The sequence below is a fragment of the Littorina saxatilis genome, linkage group LG1 (assembly GCF_037325665.1).
Source record: "Littorina saxatilis isolate snail1 linkage group LG1, US_GU_Lsax_2.0, whole genome shotgun sequence".
Taxonomy (NCBI): Eukaryota; Metazoa; Mollusca; class Gastropoda; order Littorinimorpha; family Littorinidae; genus Littorina; species Littorina saxatilis.
In genome coordinates, this window is record NC_090245.1 from 101217344 (window position 1) to 101226593 (window position 9250).

A 9250-nucleotide genomic window follows, 5' to 3' on the forward strand; every position below is an offset into this window, starting at 1 on the left:
AGTGTACTGTTTGTTCACATGAGAGAGCTTAACACATCCTATAATCTGTTTAATGATCAGCGTTCTGATCTGCTTAGGATTCTTCCACCGAGTGATGCCTCTTTTTGTAAAATGCACGTGCCAACATTTAAGACACTTCAGTTCAAGGACTTGGAGGAAGGGTGTCATGAATTCCTACACATTGATCTGAAAAATCAAAGTGGACAACCAGTTGATTGTTTGTTTAACATTACATTGGAAATAGTTCCATAAAATATTGAGTATTAAAATGTCGAGTGGACCTACAATAGCTTATCCTGTTGCATGTTCAACTATAGAGTTGAAAGATTTAGCAGACGCTATCGACTTTGAGAGCAATGCTGAAGTTGGTGCAGTGTATGCATTCGAGTTTACAGACACTGGTCATTACAAGAGAAAGGAAATCGACGATGAAAAGAAACCAAGATTCCTCAAACTAGGTCAAATCCGTGATGTTAATGTACCTGATCCAATTGTCGATGACATATACTACATGTGGAAACATCAGAATAAAAAATGGGTACTTAGTCCTGTTATCAAAAAGATTGACTGGGAAATGAAGTTTGAATTTGTGAGTCCATACACTCTTGTTGGAAAAGACGACACATTCCGTAAGTCAATCAATGCTAAACCACTAATTGTTAGCCTTGTTCCTGCGATTAACAGCAGGGGAGAAGTTGCAGTTAAACCTTTCCATAAGAACAACTATCTCATTCACAGAAAACAAAGTGTTGAAAAGGACGCTGACACCATTGTCGATTTTATACCCAAGCTTCCAATAGGGCAGAATGCAACTATGATATTTGATATAGTTGTCAGGAAAAGGGAAGAAACCACAAACACTGTTCTAATGAGAGGAATAAATCTCAACTGGAGACCATTAAATGTTGAAGAAGTCAGAGTATTTATTGCTGTTCAAAAGGATTCTAACACAATAAAAAAACAGACGTCAAACCAAAATGTTGTTGTTAACGCAGATATAAATAATTTAACAGAAATAAGAAGTATTAATCTTACTTATCTTGATTTGATTGCTTTCTACTATACAGATAAGGTGTTAAGCAATGAACAGCTTCAAAGCTTAGCAGAAACACTGGCCAGTGAGAATTAAGATAAATATTTTATATTTTGCATTAAAAGATGACTAGCAGTGTGAAGCTTTATCCTAATATTGATGAAAGTGCAGCAGAAAGTCAACAATTCAGACTGGCACACATTAGTAATATACAAAAACAACTAGAAGATGAATTAGAAAAATATTCTCGCGCTAGACGTAAGTACTCAACAACTTACAACAGCCTTTCTAATGCCAGCACTGGTTCTACTATCCTTGCATCAGCTGCAGGTGTAACGGGAACAATTCTGTTAGCTACCGGAGTAGGGACTCCAGTTTCTCTAATCCTAGGTGGTGTCGCAGCAGCAGTTGGTGGTTTATCATTTATAGCATCAGCTATAATGAAAAAAATTGTGAAAAAGCTTGAAAAACACGAATCCATTTCCACTCTTGCATCATCAAAATTGTCTAGCCTAAAACTGTCTATCAGTAAAGCACTTGAAGATTCAAAAGTTTCTGACGAAGAATTCAAACAGATACAAACAGACTTTGATGACTACAAAAGTAAGAAAGCAAGTATTCAAACAAAAACACGAGCTGAATATAACAAGCCACTCGATATAGAAGATCTGAAAAAGCAGTTTTTAAAAAAGGGGATTCAAATAGGACGGGAAGAAAAAGTAAAAATAGAATCACTTGTAAAGAGTTAACTATTCGTTTAGACAGTCACATTGCATGTATCAGATATAATTCTAACAGTGAAAGAACATATGAAGTAAAGTTTGTAAATGAGAGAGCGTATTGAGCTTAAGAATGTTGTATAAGAGAAAGGGGGAATGTACGTTCTGGGTTACTGATTCCGACAGACCCGGCATTGGTTCAAAACAACCTTACTTTACTGTATTTTTTTTGTATGGATTTATGCAGTATTTTTCTGATTTTGTCGCATGTTTCATTTTAGTAAAAGTTTAGTCCAGAAGCCTATTTTGCGTTAATATTTAGGGTCTGTCGGAATCGGTGAGCCAGAACGTACATTCTCCCTTTCTCTCAGCCTCTTTAATACAAGCAGAACTGTGTGCAAAGGATGCGATTAAAATCTTGGAAAAAACCCAACTACAAAACCAATTAACTAAAATTAAAACAACAATTAAAGTAAAACGTTCCTTCCCCACTTTCAGCTATGCAAAGCTCAAGCCTCTTCTTAATATACGCTGCATGCAGTTGCGCGCAGTGTGAAAAACTACTGCGAGCATGCAGCGAATTTTACTGCATAGGTTTTAATTTGAGTAGTAGAAAGGTGTGTCTCCTGAAGTAGACGCTGATTGGCTGGCTGGCAGACGTATTCAAATGACACATTTTAATCTTATGACGACATCACAAGTCTGACGATATTTCATCGAAACTGGGTTTGAATCTACATCTTTGGCACCATTTCGTGCTTTGTGTTATTTTTGTGTGCAAATTCATGTCGGATTACTTGAAATGTGGTGCACCAAAGTGACATTTGTTTTCTGGACTCGGTGAAATGAGTTGCGGTTGCCGTTCGGCCTTTCAGTGATATGGCTAAATGCTGCGTGCAGCGCAGTAAAAGCATATTAAGAAGCAAACACTGCACACAGCGCATCTGCAACTCAGCTGTGCCTCGTATATTAAGAACAGGCTTAACCGTTTCTCAATATGCATTCACTGCGTATAGTCTATACAGGTTAACATTTACTTCTGAATATATTACAAATGTTTCACAAAATGGGATAATTGCACTTGTAATTCTGTGTAAAATCTGTAGAATAAAAAAGAAAAGTAATTTGTTGATAAGTTTAAACAAGTACAAAAGGGTAGGTGGCAAGATAGCTGCACATGGGTTCTCCTCATTTTGGATCAGTTTAATTAAAAACCGAAGATGCATCCCAACCTCAGTTTCATTCTTCCTAAAACTCCACACTTAAAAATAAAGAGATAACAATGTTTCCAGGGTATGTTTTGTGTGTTAAGTGGAATGATAAGAATAGAAAGGACAACTCTGGCATTACAAACTTCCTTTAAAATCTCACAATATATAAAATAAACACTTACACCTTCTTCTTCTTCTGCGTTCGTGGGCTGAAACTCCCATGTACACTCGTGTTTTTGCACGAGTGGAATTTTACGTGTATGACCGTTTTTACCCCGCCATTAAGGCAGCCATACGCCGCTTTCGGAGGAAAGTAACTTACACCAAAGAATGAAAAATATCTAAACTGTAAAAAGTACACTCGTATCATCATTCTACTAGTGTTATGCCATATAAAACAAACAAAAAGATAACTGTACCGTTAAAAATACAATCCCTGGTCAACCTGAATTTGAAGGTCTCTTTTAATTTTAAGTTGTTAGCCCTGAAGCCAGAAAAACTTGGGTATGACACAGGACTGTTCTCGTGAACATAATCCTACCACGAAAACTTGGGAACATAATCCCATCATTAAAAAACACACAAAAACACAACCAGTGCCTAAAAATCAAGTCCTTAAAATTGTGTCTGGCGCAAAATACTTGAGTAAAGTCTTGATCAGTAAAATCCTAATTACAATGCTGGCTAACATACCATGCACAACCCCTTTTGCGTCCTATGGTGAACGCATCACGTCGTCAACGGTCTGCGACTTGCTCAATCATTTTGTTGATGGCCACCCTCAATCCCTCGGCTAGCTGGGAGGCAGTGTATGGCATGTCGAGCGGAGGTACGTGGATAAACGCTGCGTTCCGGTCACTTATATGCAGTGAGGAGAAGTAGGAGAAGTCGCACAGATACCTGTGGAAGCAGACATAGATTGATTGATTAATGTTTATCACAAGAATAACAATTTTAAGCTGTAGACAAGTATTACAGTATTTACATACCAAAACAACAACATAAAAAAAAAAGCAAAGAAAGAAAAAAAGAGACAGAAGTGTCAAAGTAACTGCAGATGTTGAATATGCAGCAGAAGACTTTTTCAGTGTCTGATTTTGAAACTGCATCGACTGAATCTTAAAAGGCATAAAACTGGTAATTCCATTGACCAAAAAGATAGAGTAAGGTTGCAGACATGGCGGGGTGATTAAAATTTAAATGAAAACGGTTGCACACGTAATCTTCCCATTTGGATGACAGAGTTATCTTCTCTGTAGTAATGGCTTCACAAGTATAATGCGCTGGTATGCTGAACCAAACACAACCACACCACTAATTAGACAAAGCCAGTTCCGTACCTTCCTGGGTCATGTGACACTCGTGCTTTGACCTTGATCCCAGCAGTATTGACCGCAGTACAGACCCTCTCCATATCGATGCCGGAAACGAGGACACAGTTTTTATCTCTGTCTTCCACACAGCACTGAGTCTGGGGACACTTTCCCATTACGTCCATTTTGTCGTAGCCGTCGTTGTGAGCTTGCTGCTCCAGGGTGAGCTCTGTGGCGATCCCAGACACGCCCACATGTACCACCAACTGCAGGAAATGGAACAAACACAGAGTGTGTCATTTATGTTACAGTGGAACCCCCTTTTAAGACCCCACCTCCCTCGTTTAGGATGATTAATGATTATAATCAGTGATCATTTTGCAGTGTATCTCAGTCATGGTATTTGAAGGAAGCATATAAACACAAAGATTCATACAAAGGTGCAAACCCTTCAAACATACAAGTACAAAGACAGAACACATACACAACACATACACAACCTAGCAACGTAGCATGCACAAAAAAACAGCGAACAGATTTTAGACGAACAGACAGTTCCACAGACACTTATTATCTTCAAACACAGTTACCGTACTTTCCGGGTCATAAGGCGCGACTTTTTTCCTCGAGTTCGACCCCTGCGTCTTGTATAACGAAGCGCCTAATCCGTGTATGAAATACGAAAAAAATCAAAGAGACCGCCTGAGTACCAGTCAAACAACTTGTGATAATGCATGTTTCAGCTACTAGGTACTGCCCTGGCCAAGTTTCCTTGAGCTCTCAAGCCACCCAGCTATCACAATGGACCTGCCTTTGATCTCGCCGCACACACAGAGCACACATATTTCCACTCTGTTAAACTCGGTCACTGACCGGTCACTGACCCCGGTGCAGGAAGTGTTTCCTCTCTCAGATATGACAGGGGAACCACCTCTCATGGCAAAAACTGGGTCATTTCCACTCTGTATTCTTCCTTTGATGTGCGGCTTATTTTCATTCTTCGACCGTTTGTTACCGGTATACTTTTTCAATTTTGGTGCGCCCTATCGGCCCCCTGCGCCCAATGGGTGACTGGATTACAATTTTTGTTAAAAAGAAGGGGGTGCGCCTTATGCGCTGTAGCGCCTTGTCACCCGGAAAGTACGGTACTGACAATAACCCATTAAGACATATCTATCCGTCTTTATTACAAGTTATGATCAGTGGTTTTTTCACATTCAGTTTAAACAGTTCATTATCATGTAAAAGTTTTGCTGGTAAGTGGTAAATGCTAAAAAAAAAAAAGAAAGAAAAAAGTTGGAACAGACTTATACCAAAGGTTCATGCTGCTTCCACAGTTGAGGGACAGAGTCCTTGACGGTGTCATACTCCACAGGTAGTTCAGTGACCATCAATTCCACCCTGTCATTCTTCAGCCCCTCTTCCTTCAGTTTGCGTACAGCTACGGAGCTAGCGTTCACTGAGTGGCTGCCAAACGGTCCAAACCCTGCAGTCAGATAAACCTTGTTAGTATGTTACATTACTCATCTACAGGCCGTCCTTAATTGAGCCACAAGTCGACTTTGCAAACCCTTCGTGGAGATTTTTTTCTAAAAATTAAGTGCCAAAGTGCAGTCAGCTTCGGGAAGTAGACTTTGCAAAGTCGACTTCGCCCAATCAATGAGAGGCTTTAAGTGCTGTTCACAAGGGTGGTTTTCTCATGATGTTGAACCAATTTCTGTTGTCAAGAAGTTGGTGCAAAGTAGACAAGGTAATATAATTTGTCAAACAATTGTGCATGAATATGATTGTGTACTGTATTTTCTGAAGTTAAGCTTGTGAAAAATAACCTACAATAACATATATATATATTTATTCCCCCCTCTGCTTCTTTACCTCTGTAAACTTGTAGAGCTAGTTATTTTTCGATAAACACCCAGCAACCAAATAACGACCCAGCAACAGCATGAATCCTCGATAGCGCAATGGGTTGAGAAGCTGTTCTGCGTCGGTACTACTTTTGCGACTGAAAAGTTCCGAACGCTCTAATGTACGAAGTATACATCTCTGGAGCAAACAATACAAACATACCGCATTTAAATTAACAACTACAGGCTTGAACACATGAATCTCCATATAAAATCCATGAGTTTGGTTGTTTTCTGAATCTAGGTCTGCTGTGCACAAACGCTCATCACAAGCAAATTCCCAAGGCAAGTAACTCTCATATTTTGTCTATCGACAAGAGTAGTTCCCTTTTCAAATTTCTTTTCACTCAGTTTCTTCGACAACAGACTGCAATCCGACGATCAGTTTTCAACAATATTTCATTTAATAAACAGATCACACGCAACCAAATGCACACATCTCATCAATTTAAACAACATAAAGCGGTTTCATACACTATTTTCGCATTTTTCATGATCCGCTAACTTCGACCATTATTTTTGATAATCACTGAGACTCGGCATGTAACCTCTACATACTAGATGAATACCCGCTTCGCCGGGTACGGCTGCGCCGGGAAGAAGTTGAGCCGAGTACCCGGCTGTGCCGGGGACCCAAAAGCCGGCGCACCGCACGGAGGAAGGGAGATAATCGCGGCTGAAAACACTGGAGAAGATAAGGAAGAGTTACCGGGAATGGATCCAGAGAAAAACCAAAATCGGTTCAGCGCTGCGCAATGAGAGCACGTGTTGAAATATCTCATCGATGAGGTTGTGTCCGGGGTGTAGCTGAATACGGTCTCCAAATTTGAAAAAGATCCACCGAGAACTTTGGCCGTGCATCGCGGACACACACACACACACACAGACAGACAGACACAAGTCGTATATATATATTTAGATTTACTTGTTAACCACTTTATGCTCAAACCATGATTTTGGTATTCAATTCAACTGTAAAGTAGATAACAGCTCAATATCATACATGCATGCATTATAGCAAATTACCTACATTAATTAATCGCTCATGAGTCTATTACTGTATTAGTGTTAACACTCATTACCAGTGACTTCAAGAAGCACAGTGACTTCAAGGAGCAGTGTCAAATCACAGAAAAAATGAAATTATTCTAAGACATGTTAGCAAATCATCAATAAACCCAATAAATTGGCCCAAAATTAATAACTCAAATTCTTCTTCTTCTTCTGCGTTCCCGGGATAACTCAAATAAGGTGGGAGATTCTTCCAATGAAATCCTGTACTTTAAGGACTAAACAATCCAGGTCAGCTGCAATGTGTTTTCTTCTGCAATGTCAGTATTGCATTTTAGTGTTTACTCATGGAGTATTCACGATAGTTGAAATGATACAATGTACTTTTGTATAAGGTAGTTATGTATACAGTGGGACACAAGCCTTTAGAGACCTCCCCACTTTTAGGACCTTACTTATTCATTTTTGTTTTGTTACTTAACTCATTGTCTCCCAGGTCCGGATATATATCCGTACCCACTCATATGGCTCTATCTGACCAGGTACGGATATATCCGCTCAGACTGTTACTGTTAGCTTCAGCCGCTTCCTGTCAAGTCCATCTAATGCCTGCATTCCAGCGTTTTGATACACAGTTACTACAATTCTGAGTGACCTGCTGCAGCACAGCTGGACTCGGCCAAAAACAACTTGGTCAACATAGGTGGGGTAGAAAGTGTTAAAGGTCTGTAAAACAATTTTGAGACTCCATCCCTCCCTTTTACAACCTGATTCTATTAGCTCTTTAATGGGGGAGGGAGGAGGGGGGGAGGGAAGAGGGGGGAGGGGGAGCACTAATTTTTCATACAGAAATACATAAGGACAATTTCAGTACCTGTCACGATCACTTTTCTTTTTGTAGACGGCATCTTGTTCTCAAATTAAAATCTTCTTCCTTGTTCACTGTTCTCCAATGTACTGCCACAGTGCCTGGGACTGCAGTGCTGGGATGGTTTGATGATTATATCCCTGCCACCACAGCACTGTCGCTCATGCAGTAAAACTGAAAAATCATGACATCATAATATTATCAATTCAAATCTGTACATTCAGCATGGGCTGACTGAAGTGAGAGATGTGGTATAGGCCCGCAAAATAAATTAAAATGTTTATTTCTGTTGACAAGCCTCAAAAACTAGGGTCATACTCATAGGTTCTTGTTTTTGTGAGCGTTTCATTTTTTAAAATTTTATCCCAGCAAAGCTGCAGGTATCCCACGAACGCTATACTGTAATCTGTATCTGTATCTGTATCTGTAGGGTACGTCGCTAGTATCCAGATTGCTGGCTTTGGCGCGACGGGTGGGTGTGCGCAGCGACGTCGTTTAGCGGCGGCTGGTGGTTAGTGCCGACTTGAATGCCTCAGTAGAGTCTGAGTGGACAACTATGTTGTCCAGGTGATTCCACTCTATTGTGGATCGTGGGAAGAACGACTGTCTGTACTGTTCGGTGTTGCAGCGTGGTACAGCGAAACACCTGTTGTTGTTTTTTCATGGGGGAGGGAGGAGGTGGAGAGGGACTTGAGAAATGTTCATGCCGATAATACATGATAAAGAAGGATTGTTGGTGACCTAACGGAGGCTACAGTTAAGGATGGACTATACTATACTATAGTACATCACATGATCTATCTCAGCAAGTTATCCCTGACTTGCACTACTGTTTCTTCGATGGCTACACTGGTAAATGGGTCGCATCCTAACTAGGTTAATGACCATGTCAGTTCTGACACCGCGGTTTGAACTTTTAGTTTTATGCCCCTTGGTAAGTAAAATCGGACAGGATCAATTAAATGACTTCTTCTGTGCAACAGCAAACTACTTATTCAGAGAGCGCTTGTTGTTATTCAATTGAAAACTGCCAAACGCTTACCTTTTCCCAAACGAAAGAGCTGACTTCGTAAACAAAGAAAAACGATAACGTTGTGAACTGAAGTTTTAGTTGGCACTGAAGCGGAAGTGAGGAGTTCTTTGAGAGTGCTGTCCCTTCTTATTCTCCCCTCTTCCACGAAGAAGTCA

The 9250-nt window shown here is 40.2% G+C and overlaps 1 protein-coding gene across 1 annotated transcript; it reads right to left on the bottom strand.

Moving 5' to 3' along the window:
• Positions 1–2117: 2117 nt before the first annotated feature.
• Positions 2118–9237, bottom strand: LOC138947950 (pyroglutamyl-peptidase 1-like). The gene is made up of 6 exons (XM_070319478.1): positions 9105–9237; positions 8069–8236; positions 5590–5762; positions 4304–4542; positions 3288–3863; positions 2118–3147 (listed from the first exon to the last, which is right to left on the bottom strand). The coding sequence occupies exons 2-5, from the start codon at positions 8100–8102 to the stop codon at positions 3701–3703; spliced, it is 609 nt and encodes a 202-aa protein (XP_070175579.1). The 5' UTR covers positions 8103–8236; positions 9105–9237; the 3' UTR covers positions 2118–3147; positions 3288–3700.
• Positions 9238–9250: the final 13 nt, after the last annotated feature.